This window comes from Pelodiscus sinensis, chromosome 5, assembly GCF_049634645.1.
Source record: "Pelodiscus sinensis isolate JC-2024 chromosome 5, ASM4963464v1, whole genome shotgun sequence".
In the NCBI taxonomy this organism is placed as follows: Eukaryota; Metazoa; Chordata; order Testudines; family Trionychidae; genus Pelodiscus; species Pelodiscus sinensis.
In genome coordinates, this window is record NC_134715.1 from 101,628,826 (window position 1) to 101,652,398 (window position 23,573).

General features: G+C 40.3%; 1 protein-coding gene across 1 annotated transcript in view; it reads left to right on the forward strand.

Moving 5' to 3' along the window:
* SEL1L3 (SEL1L family member 3) overlaps nt 1-23,573 on the forward strand; it is a 65,579-nt gene that overhangs the window by 29,557 nt on the left and 12,449 nt on the right. The window contains exons 11-21 of the mRNA XM_006138169.4: nt 2,217-2,396; nt 4,177-4,296; nt 4,878-5,018; nt 6,732-6,794; nt 7,557-7,733; nt 9,858-9,985; nt 11,219-11,302; nt 16,761-16,851; nt 16,967-17,051; nt 18,519-18,628; nt 20,947-21,074. Of these exons, the coding sequence (XP_006138231.1) occupies nt 2,217-2,396; nt 4,177-4,296; nt 4,878-5,018; nt 6,732-6,794; nt 7,557-7,733; nt 9,858-9,985; nt 11,219-11,302; nt 16,761-16,851; nt 16,967-17,051; nt 18,519-18,628; nt 20,947-21,074 (1,307 nt within the window). The remainder of the gene's footprint in view (nt 1-2,216; nt 2,397-4,176; nt 4,297-4,877; nt 5,019-6,731; nt 6,795-7,556; nt 7,734-9,857; nt 9,986-11,218; nt 11,303-16,760; nt 16,852-16,966; nt 17,052-18,518; nt 18,629-20,946; nt 21,075-23,573) is intronic.

The following is a 23,573-nucleotide window of genomic DNA, read 5'->3' on the forward strand; positions in this document are numbered from 1 at the left end:
GTATTTCTGAATATACACTGAATATATATGCTAAGAGCAGTGGAACCTAATGGAGGAACTTCTCTGTCCTACTGCTAATGGGGAAATGGATTGATTGATCACTCCTAAAAGAGAGCAGCAAAGTGAACTGAGATGGAGGGACAGTCCTTCTAGGCCTCTGAAGAGACAGGATGAGGAGCTACTTTTCATCCATATTGAACTCCACATGGAAGTGCAGGCCAGCTTGCAGCCTTCAGAAATATAGACAGGAACAAGTTGATCTGCTAGCTCGCCCCTGCAACCTGTGATGAGAAAGTATCCTTGAGCTAATAGGGAGAGCAGGTCACAGTTATTCCCATCGAAAAGTCTAGGCACTGGGCAGGGCATAGTGATGGTCTCCTGGAGGAACAAGACTATATAGGACTAAAAGAAAAAAAGATCCTGGGGTCTGTTGTGCAAGAGCATAATATTGAGACTGGGAGGAAAGAGAAAACTCCCAAAAGTTTTAGAAAAGGATCTAAACTCCAAACTTTTTCAAATTAATCATAAGGGTCAGAATATCGTTGTAATTTCACAAGGTCAAACAGAAAGAAGTGAGGATCTGAGAAGAAGAAAGAGATATGTATGAAACTGGAGGCTGTTTTATAATGAACTTGGTGACAGCAATTTAACTATGAAATGGTACAAAATTATAAAATACACAAAGAATGTTGGGGTAGCCCAATGTCTCTGTAGAACTAGTCTCAGTGGGACAGTCATGTTAGTCTGTATCTGCAAAAAACAATGAGGAGTCCTGTGGCACCTTAAAGAGCAAGGCTACGTCTAGACTGCAATCCTCTTTCGAAAGAGGCTTTTTTGAAAGATACTTTCGAAAAAGCCTCTTTTGAAAAGGAGCATCTAGAGTACAACCAGTAGTTTCGAAAAAGCAAGCCACTTTTTCAAAAGAGAACTCCTAGGCAGTCTGGATGCTCTCTTTCGAAACAGCACAGTTTGCATTACATAGTGCCTTTTTTCGAAAGAGCACTTTCGAAAAAAGGCATTACTCCTCCTAAAACAAGGTTTTCTGCGATCGAAAAAACTGCCGTGTTCTTTCGATTTACTTTCGAAAGAACACGGCAGCAGTCTAGACGCAGGAGAAATTTTTTCTAAAAAAGGCCATTTTTTTCCGAAAAAACCCTGTGGTCCAGACACACCCCAAAAGATTTGTTTGGGCATAAGCATTTGTGGGTATAAACCACTTCATTAAATGCATCTGAGGAAGTGTTTTTTACCCACAAAAGCTTATGCCCAAATAAATTGGTTGGTCTTTAAGATGCCACAAGACTCCTTCTTGTTTCTGAAGAACTAGTCAGTATATCAGGAGGTGAAGTTAAAAGGTGCTCCCAAAACATTAATCTGAGGCAAAGTTTACCACTTTGTATTGAAGAAAGAGAAACTGAGACTTCGGTCTCATCTTGTCCAAACTACAAACATGCTCACTGCTAATTTCCTTTCTGGGTCCCCTTCAGATATTTAAAAAATGCTACCAATTGCTGATAACCTCAGCCACAGGTCATTAGTGCAGGCAGACCCTTACAGTAAGATTTTTTAAAAGTGCACCATTATGGCCTCAATCTCTTCTACAATGTTCAGTGATAAAACTCCCATTGACTTCAACAATAGTAGAGTTTTGAGAGTCTGCAAAAATCCTATCCCCTATTGTTCCAATTATAAACTGGTGCCTTTTGGTTCTCCCAGGATTAGCATCTGCACTATATAGGAAGGTTGTCTAGTGCAGTGTTTCTCAACCTTTTTTTGCTCATGGCCCCCTTCTGAGCCTCATGCATCATACGCTTGGCAGTTAAGTTAGGGTGGCCCCCTCAGAAACTTACTATGGCCCCCTAATGTTCTGGTTTTTTTCCATGTGGCCCCCTAGAAGTAAGGCGTGGCCCCCTGGGGAGCCATATGGCCCATGTTGAGAACCACTGGTCTAGTGTGGCAAGATGATGGGCAGTAATGCTCATGATGTATGTTCAGTAGAAATGTCATAGGGTTTCTTTTATCGCTTTCTTTATAAAAGAAATCCCAATTGCTTTTTGTTTGGGTGTTTCACCTGATACACCAATTATATCAGCCAATAATGCAGATGCACTTCACTCATTTTGTAAAGTCTGTGTGACCACATCACTATAGTTAATACTAGGCAAACTTGTTAGCTGTCCAACTAATTCTTGTATGTGTTTGTTGATTTTTCCCAGGGGCTCCTTTACAGTTTGGTTGGTGCTCAGGGGAGTGAGAGACTTTCTGTGATGAATCTTGGGTATAAACATTACAAAGGCATTAACAATTATCCATTAGACTTGGAATTATCATATGCCTATTATAGTGATATTGCACTAAAGACATCTTTTGATCAACATGCTATAAAAGGAGATCAGGTAAAAGAATTATAGGTATATTTGAATTTATTTGCCATTATAGCAGTTTATAATGCATTAATACTTATGTCTACTAAGCTTGTAACTTCAAAGTACTTTATCTAATCATCGCAACACCTCATGGAACAGTAAGTATTATTACCCCATTTCACAGATGGGGAAAACAAAGTCACAGAGAATGTGTTTTGATCACAACCCTAGGAAGTCAGTGTTAGAGCTGGGAAAGACCTAGTTTCTAATGTCATGCTTACTTCACTAGATCATGTTGATCTGTATTAAGGACTATTAAGTATCTATTCTTCTGTTTATTCTTTAAAACCCAGGCTTTATTAAATTCAGGGAAAAGGCCATGTATCTCTCCATATCTCTGACTTTTCCATAATCAAATATAAAATGTTTAGCTCTGTTTAATATCTATATGAAGACCTAAGTAAAATTATTTCACAACTTGCTTGTGAATAGAAACAATATAATTTTAGATTAACAATATTTAACAACCCTAAATAAGTGCTAGGATCTTGCTCTGAAAAAACACTTGGATACTATTGGCTGTTTAGGATTGTGATTTATAAAAGAAAGAAGGATAATGGAGGGATTTCAAATATTACAAAATCAGAACATACAAATTGCTAATTGAATTGTATTTACTTATAGGCCAATATGTAGAAATGTATGCAAGCATACCAGCGTCAGTTAAGGGTGTGATTTTGTTATTTTTATATAATTGGGCTTTTTTGCAACATAACTATTACTGGCAAAAGTCTTAGGGTAGCTGTGGCTATACTGGCAAAGGAATGCATTTACCAATGTATCTTATTTTGCTCAGGGAACTAGTATAAGTTACATTAGTAAAGACACTTATCTGCCAGTCTATACTAGGAGAATTTTGTCCATATAGCTATTTAAGTAAACCTTTTAGGATAGACTAGACTGTCTGCACTATCTCTTACTTCCAAACTATCCCATCTTTACCATCACCAGGGTTACCAAAGGTGGGAGCATTAGCGTAGACTAGCTGCCAGTGCTTTCACCACGTCAAATCAGTCTGTTCACCACCATGTCAAATCAGTGCGGCTCTAGACCAAGGGTTCTCAAACGTTTTCTTTTTGAGGCTCCTGCTATAAAAACTCCACAGCCCACCTGTGTTTTTCTGCAGTAGATTCAATCCAGGGCAGGCATTAGAGGGTAGCAAGCAGGGCAGTTGCCCCGGGCCACAAGCCAGAGGGGGCCCTGTTAAGTCAAGTTGGCTAGGCTTCAGCTTCAACGTCAGGATTCAGCATTATACCCTGAGCCCCCGTAACATGTAACACTCATCCTGCTGCCTGGCTTGGTTTAGTTTGGCAGACCCCAGGTAACCTGCTCATGACTGCCCAGAAGGTCCCAGACTCCTCATTGAGAACTGCTGATCTAGACAACATGATTGTAATGGTGCTAGTGGCTGCTGGCATTTTATCCATATTAATGCTACTTTTGCTCCCACTAGTGGAGCTGCACTGAATAGTGGCAATGGTGGAGAGCTTTAGAAAAATACATCTGGAGTAGATGGTGGTGGGTCTCTGTGCTATCTCTCAGGCCTGTAAGAGAACAGGAGGGCCTGAATGAATGGAAGAAAATGACAATGAGTTGGTTTCAGGATTAATAAACTGACCAGTGAAGAAAATATCACTGAAATCCTGGAACAGAGAAGGAATTATTCAAAATATCTGGAAACATCTAACATTTTCATTTAGGTGGGCAGATTTACTAAATTAATGTTTTCCTCTGTTCACTCTTTTTTCAGGCATTTGTAGAAACTATAAGACTAAGGGATGATGAACTATTAAAAGCCCAAACTAAAGAAAATGGTGATGTCTTTATGTGGTTAAAACATGAAGCAGCAAGAGGAGATGCAGCTGCACAGGTATGTCATCATTCTGCTGTGATAGGCAGGTTGGATTAAACAATACAATTGCTGGTAGTGCTGTCCCGTTGCTCCCTCCAACTTATTTCTTGTGTGATCTTTAGACTTTTCCAGTTCTTTAACCTGAGTAGGAAAATAACTAAAAAAGATGACACAAGGAAGAGAGAAGGGCACATTAGGGAACTTCATCTTGCATTTTCATTGCTTTACTTTGCTACAGCACTCCTTTTGATTCCCTTGGTGTGTATTCGACACTTGTTTTGTAGGTTACATGCAAGTAACCTACTGTGCCACCTGTTCACATTTTCTAGTGCATTTATTCCCCACTGAATTCAATCTAGAGACAGTAGTTGCATCTTCATATGTCAGATCTGAACTTGATCTATAATCTATACATGTTACTGATAGGAATTCCCCTTTGAAAATTACATAAGCAAGCTGCATTCAGAATACTTAACAGATTTAATTGTCTTCTTGATATATTTATAACCAGTGTAAATCTGTGAAAATAATCTGTCCCTATAACTCGAATTAGTTTAAATTTAAGATTTATTGTGATAGTTGCAATGTTTTGTTTTTAGCAACGATTGGCACAGATGCTTTTCTGGGGCCAACAAGGGGTGGCAAAAAATCCAGAAGCAGCAATAGAGTGGTACTCAAAGGGTGCACTGGAAACTGAAGATCCAATATTAATATATGATTATGCTATCATTTTATTCAAGGTAAGACATGCTTCCACTACAAGTTCCTTTCAAGCTTGTAGTTTGCTTTAGAGTATATATGCTTCAGAGTTGAAATAACTGAGAGAACTTTGTGCATTTTCTTCAGTGACATACTATGTGATCATCATAATACACTTAGGCTTAGGGTATGTCTACATAGCAAAAAAGATTTGTGTCAGCAAATCTCAGAGTCCAGGTTAACTGACTCAGGCTCACACTTCAGGGCCAAAAATAGCAATGTATAAGCAAATAGCTTTAGAGGGGAAATGCCGATGTTGGGTGGAAAACAGCAAGGAATAGTCATTTTCATTAATAGGTTGCATCTCATGCAATATTTAATTAAAAATCAAACCATTAATCTCTCAACAAAACATGAAAATATGACCACTGCAGAAATTCATTTCCCTAATCATATAACTGAAAAGTCTACTCAGAAAGCTAACAGTGTGTCCTACTACAATTCACTTGATTCAGGTTGCTAATATGGTAAGAACTACCCCCAAAATATCCTTCTTAAGTGCTATTATGAAGTAATGTGCAAAATGTATACAAGTCCAACTACAAATTCAGGCTGGGGCTGGAACTTGGGGTCTGTGATAAACCCCCATTGCTAGGTTTCAGAGCCCGCTCCACCCCATTCCTGAATGACTACATTGCTATTTTTAGCCCTGGAGTATGAGCCCAAGTCATTTGACCTTGGCTCTGAGACTTGCTGACTTGCTGTGTAGAACTACCCTTAGGCTGTATCTATACTAGCACTTTTGTTGGTTAGAGATTTAAAAAAACCCACACCCGATTGACATAAGTTTCACCAACAAAAGCACCAGTGTGGATAGAGCTGTGTTGGCGAATGGTGCTCTCCCGCTGCCAGAGTTACCAGGGGGGCAGAGAGCTTCCTCGGGTCCCCGGACAAGGTGGGGAGGCTTCGTGCCCTGGAAGGGGTGGGGCCTCAGGTGGAAGGGACAGGATTGGGAGCAGCCAGCCCTCAGCGCTGCCCGGACGGTGGCGCTGCCCCCCTCCCCAGCCATTCAGAGACTTTCAGAGTGACATTCTAGTGGCAATTTAAAGGGCCCCAGGTACTGGCCGCCGCTGCAGCCTTTCAGTGTGTGGACAGCCATAGTGAGCAAGACACAGTAGCTAGTTGCAGTTTGAATTTCATGTTGGTTACATTTTAAGAAAGTTTGTGACAGTAAGTGGTTTATAACAATGGAGAAGTAGCACTGAGAACTCCATTAGAAGTAAAAGGTTTCAAGGAGATTTCACTTACCATACTTTTCCAATTAGTAACATTATTTGAGCATGTGTTCAGGTGTATCAGATTAAGACACCCAGGCAAAATTATGAAAATTCACCAATCAGCCCAAGTACAAAAGCTGTTCATTATATTTTTTTTCAAAGTAAATGGCAGTTCTGAAGGGAAAAGGTATTTCACATGCCTATCAGAAGTTACTCACCCAGGTAAATTGGACAAATGGAATTTTCCAAGGCGTGGTTAAGATTAGGTTAAACTAGGATATTAAATGAACCGTACAAAGCCACACAGTTTCCTCCCTCCTTATTTGAACATTTTAAGATTTAGAAATAACAAAATATAATATTGAAATCTTAAATTTGCTTTTACAGTTATTAGCTGTGAATGTTTATTAGCATGCATGCCATGTTTCAAAATAATGATAATTTATCTATTCTTATTTTATTATGTTTGTTATTTAGGGTCAGGGTGTGAAAAAGAACACAATACTTGCTTTAGAACTGATGAAAAAAGCAGCATCCAAGGTAAAATATTTATAACTAGAACATTTATCTGGCGTTGCAAAAAAGGATCTGAGGATTATAGTGGATCACAAATTTAATGAGAGTCAGCAACGTGGTGCAGCTTCAAAAGAGGCTAACATCATTCTGAGTATATGAACAAGAATGCCATATGTAAGACACAAGAGGTCACTATGCTCAGCTGGAGTATTGTGTCCAATTGTGGACACAGACTATTGGAAAGATGGGGTCAAACTGGAGAAGGCCCAAAGGAGATCAATAAAATCTATAAAGGTTTAGAAAACCTCACCTATGAGGAAAAGTGAAAAAACTGGGTATATTTAGTCTTGAAAAAAGAAAAATGAGGGGCACCAGATTATGATCTTGAAATATGTTGAGGGATGTTATGAAGAGGACGGTGAACAATTTTTCTCCATAGGTAGTTAGGACAAGAAGTAATTAAATTAACCTGCATCAAAGGAGACTGAGGCTAGATATTAAGAAAAACTTTCTAACTACGAAGATAGTTAATCTTCCAAAGTTAGACAGGCTTTCACAGGAGGTTGTTCAGTCTCCATCATTGGAGGCTCATTCAACACGGAACCTTAGAGAAGAAAAGCAGAGAGAATAAGAGGAGCAGAACTCTGTCTAGATACCATGCGCCAAAAAGCTATACAGATTTCCTTTCCTGAGCTCCTGACACTAGAGAGCAAGTTGGCATCAGAAGATGACCGAAAGCATAGCTAAAACTGAGACGTGTGAGGACTTTTTTTTCTTTACCCACAGGGATTACATCAGGCAGTGAATGGTTTGGGATGGTATTACCATAATTTTAAAAAAGACTACATAAAAGCAGCAAAATACTGGTTGAAAGCTGAAGAAATGGGCAATCCAGATGCATCTTACAACCTGGGTGCCCTGCATTTAGATGGGATTTATCCAGGAGTGCCTGGCAGAAATCGAGTAAGTAAATAGTCAGTGATGTGATTTCTTATTACAGGGTCTGGTTTACAAATGTTGGTTTTATTCTTTAAGATGATGTATTTATTTATTGGGGAGATCATATTCTGCTACCTTTCTTACATGAAATCCCATTGAAGTGAGAGGCACTGCTTCTGGAGAATGGTGCTACTTGGCATAATGGGATCAAAGTCTGTTTCATTCCTACTGCAGATGTGTCTGCACGCCTCTGATCTGTGTAGTTCTATCTCAAGGATATCCTAGCCCTTTTAAGAGTGAAACACAAGTCTCATTAAAAATGTCATACAAAATATAATTTGCGGTACATTTTAAAAGTTGTTTTATAGCTTTTGAGGGCCAGATTCTGCCATCATTACTCCTGTATAATAGGTTTTTACTTCATGAGTAGCCACATTGACTTCCATGGTACTTGACATGAAGTACAGCACTATCCAGAGTGATTAAGGGCTGCAGAATCGGCCCTAGAACTTTAAACAGTTACACTGTAGTCATATCGAAGCTTCAATAAAACCGGCTACTTTTCTTCAAGACACATTTTAATTAAATTTCCTTTTCAAAGTCTGATTTGCAATTTTAATGCAAATTGTCTTTCTTAGCCTGGACCTAAGGACTTAATTTTTTATTTATCAAGAAAAAATAATATTTTATTTTCAACAGAGAATCCCATTACTCTTTTATGACCAGTCACATTGTTTATAGTTCCGAATGGTAAGATAAATGTTATCAAACCTCACGCTTTCAGGTCAAAAGGGGATGTCAAAAAATGCTGGCAAATGTGGTCTAGGAGTTGGTGAGTATGTTGAGTGCCTTAACCAGTGAGCATATATGCTGCAAACAGCAGTAAGAGCTATTCAGCAAATGGTGACAAGCATACTTCTCCTACCAGAAGACATAAATACATAGTACCAGGAGGCCCTCAACTTGTGACCACCCGAGTTCCGGCCCCTGCACTTACAACCATTTCTGTAAGTGCAAAAAGGGCTGAAAACCCTTGACTTAAGTCTTTGGCCTGCATTTATGACGGCGCATGGTGCCTATTGTAAATGAGGATTCGAGTTACAATGCCCCCTACTTGCGATGCTTCCCCCGGAACCAATCGCGTTGCAAGTCAGGGGCCTCCTGTAAACAATAATGGCATGCCCATAATAATACACTTCCAAGTTAATAACAGACCCTACAAAAACACCGTATGGTCCTGTATCCTTTCATTCACCAAAACCCTGAGAAAAGAGAGGAACTCCTATGTGCTGATGAAGCTAATATACACAGGCTCTGTTGGATAAAATGAGGGAGTTAGTTCCAAAGTCTTGGGCCGCTCACTAAAATACCAGGTCTCTATTTTACAGTAGAGGTTGTTAGTTGGAAGTTCCTGGATTAAAGAAATTGTTTACTTGTGTGTTGCTTTATTACAATTGCAGCATAAAACTAGTTGATTATGAGAATCGTATATTCTCCTATTTCCCCCTTATTCTGCTGTTCTGCTCTGTCCTGCTGAGCATCAATTACCTTATAAAAACTAGCTTTGTAAACTTGGGAATTGTGAGTCTGATACTGCAGCCCATATTCATTTGTGTAGTTAATGAAAGTCACTGGTACTACTTATATAGTAAGGGCTGCAGGACTGGACCCTGAGTTTTAGCCATTCATGCAAATGATTTCTCTGGCAACAAAAGGTCACCTAATTCACCACCAGTTGTAGCAACACTGGAAGCTGTAGTGTGAACAGGACTGCAGTGTTTTTACCATTAACCCTGAATGTACTTGTACCTTACACTATTGCTATCTGGTGACTTATTGGTACCATTTTTGTCAGTGTCAACAAAGCCACACTGTATGGCCCCAGAAGCCAGATGCACATTTTATATATTCCTCTACCTGAGAAACATGCTACCACACTTTCAACTTCAAAGACATTTTTCCAGCCAAAACTGCTAAAGTGGTAGAAAAAATAAACTGATTTCCCTTATCTGTACAGGCAGCGATTAATCTGGCTTGTTCATTAATCAGGTTGCCATTATTTATTTATCTGTTTATTTTTAAATGAAGCACATATGGGGAAATAGTATTTCCCAAAGATGTTGTCATTTTTATCTTGTTTCCTTGCAGACACTAGCTGCTGAATACTTCTATAAAGCTGCTCAAGGTGGACACATAGAAGGGATCATACGATGTTCTCTGTATTATATCATAGGAAATATGGAAAACTTTCCTAGAGATCCAGAAAAAGCTGTAATGTAAGGAAACCTTTTTTTCATAAGAAAAATCTAATTTTGAAACTAATGATTATTCAGATCATGATAAGATCATTTCAGTTATGGAAGGTTCTCAATTCCTCATCTTAAAAAAGAGTGTTTTCATTCATAGCATTTTTCTTCTTGAGAAATCACTCCATTGCAATAACATTTGAATGTATGCATTTCTTATGTTTAGGAAATCGTTAAGCCTTCATTTCAGAGGTGCTGAACACCTGCAGCTATTTCCTGGAATTGCAGGTGTTTAGCATAGCTGAAAATAAAGTTGTTGCTGACCATTATTCCAGAAAGTCTTTTGGTTGATGAAACTGTTCACATGAAATTCATGACTATTGGTTTGTCAAAAGATATCTAATTCACAGTTTTTGTAAAAAGAGTTTGGTGGTTTCTTGGTACCTAGAACAACTGCATCATTTTCTCTAAAAAGAAAAAGGTAATTTTATCAGCAAAACTATAGGATCACGTGCTGTTTTTAATCTATCCAGAGAACTTCTGAGAATACTCATGGGAATTCCATGCAAAGATATGCACTAGTTCAACCAGAAGCTGTGGTCTTGATGCAAGCATTAGTGGGTGACATTATATGGTCTCTAATATACAGAAGGTCAGACTAGATGGTCTGATGGTCCCTTTTGGCTTTAAAAATCTTTGAATTAGTAGAAGTTGGATTACTTTATCACTTACGCCTGCATAGAGACCAACTTGTAATCAGTGTATAAATTACCACCTTTTGACATGCTGAATTTGACATAGAATTTTGTTTTGACACTGTACCAAAGTTTACATAGACTCATAGACTTTAAGGTCAGAAGGGACCATTATGATCATCTAGTCTGACCCTCTGCACAATGCAGGCCACAGAATCTCACCCACTACTCATCTATATCTCAGATATTGAAGTCCTCAAACAATGGTTTAAAGACCCCAAGATGCAGAGAATCCTCCCGCAAGTGACCCGTGCCCCATGCTACAGAAGAAGGCGAAAAAACATGAAATATGTTACAGAAATAAAATATTGTATTAGGACATTTCAACATTAATACTGCCTAAGAGACTAAATACATAGTAGAAATGTGTGCCTTTAGTGATAAAGAGACTAATCCTGCACTTGCTTAAGTCAAAGACAAATGTTTTATAGTTCTCAGTGAGAATAGTACTGGATTATGGTGTGTGAAATGTGTGTGTTTATTTATTGTCATGTTTCTTCTTTTGCAGCTGGGCAAAACATATCGCAGAAAAAAATGGCTACTTGGGACATGTAATCAGAAAAGCTCTCAATGCATATCTGGAATTGTCCTGGTAAGTTTGATCCGCACTGTCTGTGAAAACTAATTTGTTGTTATTACGTGTGTGATTTATTTTTATTAACTTTGTAGTAAAACAATATAACACCTCCCAACTTTAATGTGAAATTAGGATCTCCTTGAAGTCAATAACAAAATTTCTGTTTCCTTTAATGGAGCTGAGATTTTACCCAGTATGTCTGCCAGATTTTACCCAGTATGTCCCCCCCCCCCCCCCAAACCTGGCCTCCTTTAGAATTTTTGTGTGTGCCAAAAAAAAAAAAAATTGTAGTTGCAATTAGTGTAATTTATTTTGTATTTTAGTCTTACACAAACTTTAACTCTAAGGTCATTTATTCAAAGCACCCTTGACATACAATTCAAAACACCAAAACGTTATCACTACTGCTATAGCATCATTCAACAGCAGATCGGAATTCAGCACCACCATCAGATAACAATAATAAATGACTAAGCCCCCTAATTCAAATGGGCAGGTTAGCCTGGCTATTGCCAATTTGTTTTCCCCAAACTACCAGCATAACCTCAGTCTTATGTGCATTCAGCTTCAGCTACCTAATTGTCAGTCTTCCTCAGACACGGGGCTTGGCATTCAACAGCATTGCTGGAATAGGTGAAATAGACCTATAAATGGAGATTTAGATCTCTAACATGTGCTATGTGCAACTTGTGCAGACAGGTCATTTCACGTCAAAATTGTTCCCACAAAAATCGATTAAAATTAATACATTAAAGGGGGAAAACAATTGGAATTGGGATCTCATTGGGCAAAGCAGCACAAAGGCAGGAAAATACAATGTCTGTCCCAAAGATCTTAGAATAAAAAAATTCCAGACACACTAAAATAGACGTACAACATATAAACAAAAGCGGCGAGGAGTCCTGTGGCACCTTATAGACTAACAGAAGTGTTGGAGCATAAGCTTTCGTGGGCAAAGACCCACTTTGTCAGATCTGGCATCTGACGAAGTGGGTCTTTGCCCACGAAAGCTTATGCTCCAACACTTCTGTTAGTCTATAAGGTGCCACAGAGCTCCTCGCCTCTTTTGTAGATTCAGACTAACATGGCTACCCCTCTGATACTTAACAATTAACAATGTGCCTATGTAAGTCCATAGGTAAAATTTTCAGAAGTGCCTAAGTCACTTAGTTTCCTAAGTATATTTTCAAAAATGTTAGCTACTCAAGAATCTGAGTGTAACTGCACTGTGAATGTCTAAATTAAAACTGTCTCAGGTTCTGAAGCAATGAGGCCACGGCAGCAAGAGCTTCAGTGCAAGCTAGCCTAATGAGTAAGTACTCAGGGTTCCGGGCTGGCTTGTGTAGATTGCATTGAAGCAGATGCTGTCCAACTTTGCTGCTTCGAGTCCTGAATTAGCGAGATTAAAGCAAACTCGGGTATGTGTACTTGAGCTGCAATCACATCCAGTAATCCTAGACATACCCATAAGTCCAGAGGACTTAAGTGCTTTTGAAAATATCAAAGGTGACTGAGCCACTCAGGAATCTAAGTCCCTGGACTTTCTATGAGACTTAGGGTCCCACATGACTTAGATGCTTTTGAAAAGGTTGCCCCACATCTTTTTAATTCATAGTAGCAGCCAGCTAGCTTACTGATATCAATCACTTAATGCACCCACTGGTTGCCACCTGCTTGTGCAGTTTTTCTTCAATTCTCTCTGTTGTAAATTTCCTCCCAAATGATGTTTTTATTCCATGATGCTTTAACGTATATCAGTAGCCCAAATGCCTCTCTAATGGTTTCCAGATGGATTTTATGCCACTTCCCATGGCACTTAACTGTAACATTATCTCCTTTTCGCAAAACAATATTTTCTTTCTTTTTATTTTTCTTTCTTTATGTTGTATAATTTTATGATTTCACATTAGACATCTTAGATTTGTCTGCAATATTCTTTCCAAAATATTCATGTAGCTCTGAGCTGGTATTTTGGGAGGTCATTCTGCAGTTTATGAGAGTACATAATGAAGAAATAAAATTTACTCTGCATCAACACCATGGCAACAAGATGACTGTTTTTGCCCTATGGCCTTTCTTGAACTTTGAGAGAAGTAAACGGAGGAAAAAACAAATAACATAAACTGTCAGCCCTATTTCATTCTCTCCATCATGTGATTTTTTTTTCTGTCAGCATTTTTTTGTCTCATTTTTTGGTCTAAAATTTCCCCTAGAGCAGTGTTTCTCAAAGTGATCCATAAAACCATTCTGAGAAACTTGCTAACTGGCCGCTCCAGTGTGTTTATTTACTGGCTCTGCGGCCACGGAGCCTCACAGCTCCCATTGGCTCTGGTTTGCCATTTGCAGCTAAGGGGTTACAATGTCAAAGGAGCCAAACAAGAGGCACTAAATAGCCAAAGGAGCCTAAACGCAGCCTCTAAGTTTGTGCTCCGTTCGGCATACATGCTTATTTGCAGGCATAAGCATCTCAGTTTCTGCATGCAGGCACTGGATGAGGGCAGTGGTCCATCTAGTATCCTGCTCTTAGCAGTGATTAGTCCTAGAAAAAGATGCAAGAAATAATCTATTTATAATATAAGTTTCTTCCTTACCTCTGTCATTTGTGGTGGATTTATATTCTAAATATGAGGGTTTATATGCTTATTCATTCAAATCAGACAACTTGACCTCTGTGTCATAAAAATTGGAAGCACTCTGCAATTTAGTTTTTATGTAGCATTTTCTAATGTGTCAACCTTTAATCAGCCTAATCGTTTATTTTAAACAACACCCTATTTTAGCTCCATTAGTTCACAGGGTGCTAGAGAAGATACCTGTGTGAAAGAGGCCCTATTGACTCAATTCTGTCCTCAATTATCCCCAAGCCATTCCCACTGAAATCAATGAGACCTCTGTGTCAATAGCTGAGCATAGAGCTGGGGTTCTATGATGTAAGTCCCTTAATAACAGATAAACTCTCTGAAATATATAGTGTTTAGCTGTTCATATCTCCACCCCTGCCTCCTGCTGGCCTAATAGAATTATCACTGTCCTTGTCCCCATTTCTGGTTCTTTGCTGCTCCCCTTTGGTCATTCTGCAGTACAAGTATCCCTTCTGCCAAACTCCGCCCTTTCCATTTTATGAGAAACAATTGAATTCCAGGCATATCCCATTCTTCTGCGTGACCAAACCCTGATCTTGCTTTAAGTTATGATAAGAGGAAGCTGCATGCCAAATATGGTGGTCCTAGCTCTTACCATTTAGGAAGGGTTCTTGAACAATGGACTCACAGACAGACAAACAGACGGACGGACACACACCTCTAAAATATGTAGTAAGATTTGAGACTGCACAGAATGTTTGGACAATCTGGTGACTAGTTATGGAAGTCTCGCATTATTCAATTTGTTGATCGTTCTGATCTTTAGTTCACACTGAAAACCTCTGGTTTTGAATTGTCACCATGCATCTCACACACTGATAGAATTTCAGTTTGTTGCAGAAGGTAGTGCTGACAATGTAGCAGAGCTTTGAGAGTTGGCTACCACTCGCTGTTAAACAAATTAGGCCACAGCCTTAATGTACTGTTTTGCTGAACAAAGTGTTTTTCATGTGCTAGAGGTCCCTAACTGATGGATCGCCTCTGGTAATCCTCAAAGTACTTGTGGATCGAGCGTGGAAACACATGGTGTTGACTGTTCTTGTCCCAGCTGTTTCTAGAAGACTTCAGAGCAGTGGTAGGCAATCTGTGACCTGTAGGCCACCTGAAACTTGTCAGGGTAAGCCTCTGGTTGGTCACCAGACAGGTTGTTTACCTTGCATTTGCAGGTATGACTGCTGCAGCTGCCATTGGTCATGATTCATCATTCCTGCGAACCACGGCCAATGGGAGTTGTGGATGGTCATATCTGCGGAGACAAGGCAAACAACCCATCGGGGAGCCTGCCAGTGGCTTACTCCAATGAGCTGTGTGTGACCCATAGACTGTAGGTTGCCCATTACTGCTTCAGACAGTTCAGTGAAAAGAATGCTTTGGAATCCTGTAGAAGCAGTAGGAAGATAGGAAACAAGCCTGCTTATTTACATGGGGCAGCTGGAATACAGTGCAGCCAATTCTCACTTGCTTCTCTGTTGCCTTGATTTCCCCATCTGTAAAATGGGATAATGATACTGACCTCCTTTGTGAAGCACTTTTTTGGCCTGCTGATGAGAAACACTAGATAAGATCAGGGTGGTATTATTTTATTGTTTTGGATATCAGCCTTAGCCTCATGGAATTATAGGAGAAGCTTAATTTTCATTTGAAAGACCACTAAGGCTGTGGCTACACTGTTGCTTTCTTGCGGAAAAGCTAGTGCAAATGAAGCTTGGTAAGAAATATCGCTGTGCTTCATTTGCATAATTAATGAGCAGCCGCTTTTGCGCAAGAGGCTTTTGCACAAAAAGGAGCTGTGTAGACGGCTCCTTTTTGTGCAAAACCCCCCTCTTGTGCAAGAGCTGTTCTTCCTCAAAAAATTAGGAAGACCGGGTCTTGGGCAAGAAGGGGTTTTTGCTTAAAAAGCCATTTATACAGCTCCTTTTTGTGCAAAAGCCTCTTGCGCAAAAGCAGTTGCTCCATTTGCATAAGCTTCTCTGCAAGAAGGCTACAGTGTAGCCATAGCCTAACTGTTTCTAGACTTCATAGTTGCAGAGAACACCTTATGTGATTTCTGGGGGTTCTAAACCCAGAAAGTGAACAAAAATCACCCCCATTTTTAAAGCCCATTTTGTGGAGGTCCTGGCCTTTATGAGTGAAGGAGACGAGGAAACAGGAGCTACCTGGAGGATCAGAATCACTAGCAGACTGCCAGTTACTGAAAATGTGACCTTGACTTTTATTATTTGCATTGCAATAGTGCCTGGAGGCCACAGCCAGGACTGGGGGATAGATTTTGTGCATGCGTAAATGGACACACACACACAAGGAAGACTGACAAATTATAGGAAAAGAAGGGTGGTGGGAGAGACAGATAAGCAGAAGTGAATTTGACAAATTTAATGTTAAGTCCATGTAAGTGGTGGTGGGTGGCGTGTTTTTGTTTGAGGTTGTGGGGGATGAAGTTCATTAAATATGTCATTTATAAAAAGGGTTATTATCACTTTGAAATGTTATTAAGGGTTATTAAGTCTTGAAAAAGGCTCTTACTTAGTGTCACAATTCAGCCTTAAACACCCAGTATTCTTGCAGGTGCATTTTAAAAGAATAAAACCTCCTATGAAGCCGAATCTATCTCAAAGCAGAAGAGAAGATGCTGAAACAACTCTAGACCAAATTCTGTTCTGTTATACCAAATGTGGCCAGTTGATGTAGCTGTTGCATGGAATATCTAGTCATTTCTTTCTAAACCTTGCTCACAGTTCTGCTTGCCAAATGGATGCTCCAGAATTTATGTAGTGTTTCTCTCTAAATCCTTGTGATTCCAGTTTTTTTTCTATTTTTGTCATCTATTTTAGGCATGAAGCTCTGCTGCATTATGTTTTAGCAGCAGAGGCTGGGATTGAAGTGTCACAGACAAACTTAGCACATATCTGTGAAGAGAAACCTGTAAGTAAATTTATTCACAATACATGGTCTTTTAAAATCAGCGGTAAAATCATCAGTATATGTAATACTAATAACTTTCCTGTGATATAAATGGAAGCACTCATTTTCTTTCCAGGAACTAGCAAGAAGATACTTAGCTACTAATTGTGTTTGGCGATACTATAATTTCTCCATATCTCAAATCAATGCTCCTGCCTTTGGTATGTATATCATTTTTTTTTATTAATTCAGATCCTGAATAGGATTTCAGTTTTAATAATTGGTTACAATGAGAATGTAACAACTTGGAATACTGTGTGAAATATTTATGCAAATGAGCAAATTCAGGAAAGAAAGGTCTTACATTCTTATCAATCTTAGACTTTTATTGGAGCTTAGTTTCCTAAGTGAATTATAAGATTCAAAAAAGTTTATCCCTATTTTAAAACACTGATACAATTGCTACATTACATTCTGAGACAATGTTTCATTGTTATTGTTATAAGTATAGTATAAAATAATGCAAGCTATTCAATGAAACAAAAAAACAACACAGTATTTTAAGCTAGAACCATAGGAGTCTATATCCAGCTCTGCTGAGAATGATTCACTCACTGGAACTTACAAGCACCACAGGTTTTTCTAATAGAGTTTGTAACATCCTGTGATTTAGCTGACAGCACTTATACACGTCATGAGCATAATCTTATGTGAGAGAAGCATCTAAATTTCATCAGACTCCTGGGGTGAAATCAATTGCAAAACGTCCCTTGACTCAAATGGAGGCAGGATTTCACACCTGCTCTCTTTTGGAATGAATCTTTAAAAAACTACAAATTTTTGTTTGTTAGTAAGTTCTCAGTCTTGCACTGATTGAAGTCAGTGGCAAATCTTCCACTGACAGTAGTGGGATTGAGCCCATAGAAAATTTATAAACTCTACAGTTTATAGAGTCTGTTTAGTCTGCAGAAGTGAAGTTAGGAGGGATCTGACAGCAGCCTTCAACTTCCTGAAGGGAGGTTCCAAAGAGGATGGAGAGAGGCTGTTCTCGGTAGTGACAGATGGCAGAACAAGGAGCAATGGTCTCAAGTTGTGGTGGGAGAGGTCCAGGTTGGATATTAGGAAAAACTATTTCACTAGGAGGGTAGTGAAGCACTGAAATGGGTTACCTAGGGAAGTAGTGGAGTCTCCATCCCTAGCGGTGTTTAAATCTCGGCTTGACAAAGCCCTGGCTGGGTTGATTTAGTTGGGATTGGTCCTGCCTAGAGCAGGGGGCTGGACTTGATCACCTTCTGAGGTCTTTTCCAACTCTATGATTATATGATTCTACAGGAGCTGATTGCTAAAGCTTATAAAGTCTGCAACACAGGCTCCTGTGAGGTTTATAAACTCTGCAGTATAGGCTTTTGTAGTGATCATATCGATGTTCATACACACTTGGACCAAGATTCCTCTTGTGGAGCATTCCACCACAATTCTCTATCAGAAACAGGAGTCCTTAAAAGCCATCCCAGGCATCACCAACTTCTGGGTGGCTCTTGCTATATTTCAAAGCAGAAGCGCCCTTATTGACTAATCAAATAGTCAATGGAAATTCCATCGACTATTCGATTAGTTGGTTAATCTAATTTTAACATCCCTACTCAATACTAATATTTTTAATGCCCTGATACTGTTACCTTCCACAGCTTACCTGAAGATGGGAGACTTCTATTATTATGGTTACCAGAACCACTCTAAAGACCTCGAGTTGTCTGTGCGGATGTATGCAAAAGCTGCATTAGAGGGAGAATCACAGGTATTTTCACTGTTATAAAACTATCTTCTTGAAATATCAGTTCTATGAATAAGCTGTGAATAGCCAGAATACTGGTTACTTTGGTTTGTTACACCTATACAGCGAACACACCTGCTAGTATAAATGTATCACTTATTTTCATGTATGATCTGAGTCAGGAGTTTGCTCTTTAACACTAAAAGGAACTAAAATTAGGCCAAAGGTGAAGAGCCTAGTTTGACATTACTCTTTTGGGTGTTACTGTAATACAAGTTAAAAATAATGGTGCATTTCCCTTAAAGTCAAGAGTTACTTCTGGGATAAACCTGGCCCAGTTTGTTTCCACAAACAGCAAAAAAATTCAGCATATATCCTCTCATAATGCCAAGATATTCCAAGACTTTGTACCCAGGCCCACTGATGGGGTCGGGACAAAGCGGCTAGCTGCCTCAGAGACCTGCAATTCAAAAGAGCCCAGGGCTCCTGGGCACGAACATTGCTATGACAGGAGCGGTGGCATCTGGAGCTCTAGGCCCTTTAAATTGTCCAGTCAGCTCTCTGAGCTGGCTGGGAGGCGGGAGAATAGTGCCTGCCCAGTCCACCCTGCCCATTCTGCCCAAGGCCTTGCACCTTCTGGGACTGTGGTGCCATCCTGCTTCCCCCCACCTTGCCCAGGGCCCGGCAAGCTACTAGAGTCGGGACCCACTCTGAGGATCTTGAAACAAAAAAATGTCCAGTGTCTGCAATAGCAGCGGAAAGCGGAAAGCAAAGAGAAACAAGTGTCTTCAATTTTAAATGTGAAAGACACATCAAAGCTTCATCCTGCAACCGCATCCACACAGATCCTTGTACTTCTGCAGCATCCCACTTAAGTCAGAAATTTCCCCAAGCACATTCAGATGCAATTGCAGGATCAGAGCCCAAGTCATTTTGAGCTAAATACTACTCTGAGATGCATGTTTGAAACTTCCAATGGAGTCAGTAGAGTTACATGGGAGGAGACTAATTGGGAATGAATATGGTACATTTCTGCTTTGAGTCCTTGTATTTCTCTAGAACATAAAACATGCTGGAGTGATGTGCTCTTCAGCTATTGCTATACAGGCAGTCCCCGGGTTACGTACAAGATAGGGACTGTAGGTTTGTTCTTAAGTTGAATCTGTATGTAAGTCGGAACTGGCATCCAGATTCAGCTGCTGAATCTGGACACCAGTTCTGACTTACATACAGATTCAACTTAAGAACCCCAGGCGTCCCCAAGTCAGTTGCTGCTGTAACTGATCAGCAGCTGATTCCAGGAAGCCTAGGGCAGAGCAACTCTGCCTCGGGCTTCCTGTAGTCAGCCGCTGGTCAGTTTCAGCAGTGGCTAACTTGGGGACGCCTGGGGTAGAGCAGCTCGGGTGCTGCTGGGTTGGTCCAGTAGCGCAGCCGCTTCTCGGCGCTACTGGACCAACCCAGCAGCACCCCAGCTGCTCTGCCCCAGGCGTCCTGATTCAGCCACTGCTGAAACTGATCAGCAGCGGCTGAATCAGGACTCCTGGGGCTGAGCAGCTGGGGTGCTGCCGGGTTGGTCCAGTAGCACCAAGGAGCGGTGCTGCGGGACCAAACGGCAGCGCCCCACCTGCTCTACCACAGGCCCCGGGCTTTGCTCCACATCTCCCTGGTCTGCTGGGGGGGGCACTAGCTGCGTCCCCCCCCCCAGCAGACCAGGGAGACGCTGAGCAAAGCCGCGCAGGACCCGGCCCGACCCGCGGCGCTTCCAGCTGATCTGGAAGCGGCCGCGGATCCGGCCCTGGGTCCTGCGCCGCTTTGCTCCCCGTCTCCCTGGTCTGCTGGCTCCCACAGCAGACCAGGGAGACGGGGAGCAGCTTTTCTCGCCCCGGAGGAGGCGGGCGGCGGGACCAGGCGTCCCGCCGCTCGAGTCCTCCGGGGCGAGAAAATCCCCGTTCGTAATTGCGGATCCGACATAAGTCGGATCCGCGTAACTCGGGGACTACCTGTATTTAGAAAGTATCTAGGGATGAAAAAATTAGATCTTTAGGAAGGTAATTTGAGAAAATGAAGCTCAATATTAACATGAGCATAGAATTAGCCTGGTAACTGTTTTGTTGTTTCTGATGCTCTTGTAAATGTATCATATGGGGGAAATAAGGCACTCATGTTTTTTCAGTAAAGATCACAGAACCATATGGAAAAGATAAAAAGTAATTGAAATTATTTACATTCTGTCATAGCTCAGTCCATTTCTCAGCGATAACACTTTCATTGAACTCAGTGGTGCAGAATCAGGGCTTAGATTCATGTATTTTCTATATAATTGTATATTTTATTTATTTTAGGGATTTTTTAATTTGGCCCTGCTCATGGAAGAAGGTAATTCCATTCCTCCCTACATTTTAGATCACTTAGAAATCAACAGGACCCTCCATTCTAGCAATATTTCTATCCTTCAGGAGCTTTATCAAAGGTGAGCTTATATTTTCATCTTTTAGTACAAAGAGCTAGAATTTTCTTACTTGTTACTTTTAAAAATGTCACTAGGGCTAGTTGAGTGCTCCAACCCCATGGTGTAACCTTAAATTTTATTGCCAAACTAGGCTCTAGCAATCTGTACCTGTTCTGTTTGTAAAATGTCTAAGATTGTATTTTAAAAAGCTAATGAGGGATAACAAAGTATTGACTTAGGAACAGGCTTCCATTTATTTCTACTTGCTTTGTTATTGGCCTTCATTTTGGAAATTCTGGTTTTTCTTCCAGTGTCATTTGCATATTCCCACTCACATTATTTGCTATTGTGAGCACTCAAACAGTGGAAACGCATCATCGCCGTGCCCGTTAAAGATCCTTCCCTCTACATTCCTGAACATTCTGAGGGCAGGGCTATAAAAAAGGGGGTGTGGGGCTCCTTGCTGCCTGTTATTTCCAATGTTAGGCAGATGTGAACTTTTCCAGTTCCAGCAAACCCAGATTCTCCTCTCTCAAGAACTCAGTGCTATATCTTAGCGGTTAGATTTTTAGTCTTAGGATAAGTCAGTTAATCCTTCAGTTCTGACTACAAGTTCCATGGTGGATCCAAAAGCTAAGAGACCTAGCTTCAAAAGATACGTGTATGTTCAACAGTGTTCCCGGTGTCAGATGCCTATACCAGAGGGCACTTTTCTTCATGGTGCTCCCTCTAGAGTACATATCCCAAGAACTTACAAGGTACACTAAAACAGGCTGTAAGAAGTTCTGGCTGCAAAACCTTCCAGAACCAATTCATCTACAGAGTCTGCTTCTAAGTTAAAAAGGCCAATGTCAGTTCCTGACCTATCAGCAACTAAGAAGATGAAGAGTACTATACAAAAGTTTCCAGTATCTACCTCAGGATCAGGATCCAAGACCTCAGTACAGTAAGTTTGCAGATAATTGGATCCGACTTCAACATGCTCAGACTCCATCAGAGTTGGCCTCAGAAATTAGAGCCTTTGGATCCTTCTGCTTTGGTTCCAAGGAAAACTGTGTAAGGCAAGAAGGCTTCCATTAGTAGGGCTAAACCACATTGAAAACATTTCTCGTATCCCTCAGATACACATCAGAGAACACCGAACCCTAAATCAAAGACTAAGGTAGATTCAAGTTCAGGATAGATTATCCACCACTCCTGATGATCATGTCACACCTGAAGATCGTTCCAGAGCCGACAGTTGATTCTTCATCACCCATTCAAATTATACTAGCCCCTATTGCAACAGCATCTTGCAGATCTGAAATCAGATTTGTTGGCAGATCTACAATGGACTAAAATGATTTCTTCCACTAAGGGATAATAGGAAAACTCCAACTAGTTATCCTCCTCAGTTGTCCTAAAGAGAGAAACAGAAAATTTTACACATGCCAGGTCCTTTAGTTTCTCCATAACCTGCCTGATCTGATTGGATCTGAGATTGTATACACAGTCTGAGGAAGGATCGACTCACATTAGGTATAACCACATACTATACAGTTTCTGTGCTCATAAGAATATATTTCTAGGTTTGGTGCCTAGAGAACAACATAGCTTCCTAGATGTGACATGGACCCTGAGTTTGGTTAGTGGCATAACTGGCAGATACCACGGTGTGCTGAATGGCCTTATTCACATAGACAATATAGGATTGTTCTGAATTCTTGTCAGAATCACTTTCATCTGAGGGGTAGGAAAGTGTCTTATTCTTCATCCCTGAGAGTCCAAGATCAGCAAACTTCACCTATTTCCCTGGCACATTCTCCCACCTTAATTTCTGATACTCTTTCAGAAGAGTGCAGCTTATATAGGGTATCAAGATTTGGAGCCAGAACTTGATGATGATGATGACGACTCTTTCCTGTATGAAAATATTGGAGTCACTTCACTTTCCTTTCCTTATGATGAGGCTTTACAGTTCCACAAACTTATGGACAAAGGGGCAATGGCACTACAATTTCATAAGTCACACTGGAAGAAACCTCAATCCTGTTTTAAAATAAGGTTCTCTTTACAATATTAGATAAGTTGGTCTACTCCTTCACTTTGTTAGGCTATATTGAAAAATGCTGACACATTATATCTATTGACCTACTAGTTTTTATTCTTTCATGCACACTCTATCCCTAAGACTCTAGTGATGGCAGGGGTAGATCAAAGATTCAGAAGAGGTCAATTACATTCCATGCCTTCTAACAGGAAGTAAAAGAATATGGATGCAACTGACAGACAGGTGTTTTTATCAGCATTGCTCAGAATTAGAGGAGCAAATGGTGCTGACAGCAATGTTGAATTATTAATGTCAGTTATGGGAAACAATATTCATGCTTTCCAAAGCACTCCCCAAAGAGCTAAGGAATCTGGCCAACAGCGTGAAAGTACAGAGGCAGGCAGAGGCTAAACCTGCTGAGAGATTCTTTACATGCTATAGATTCAGCAGTGGGAGTGGGTACTTCAGCTGTCATGATATTCAGACCTGCT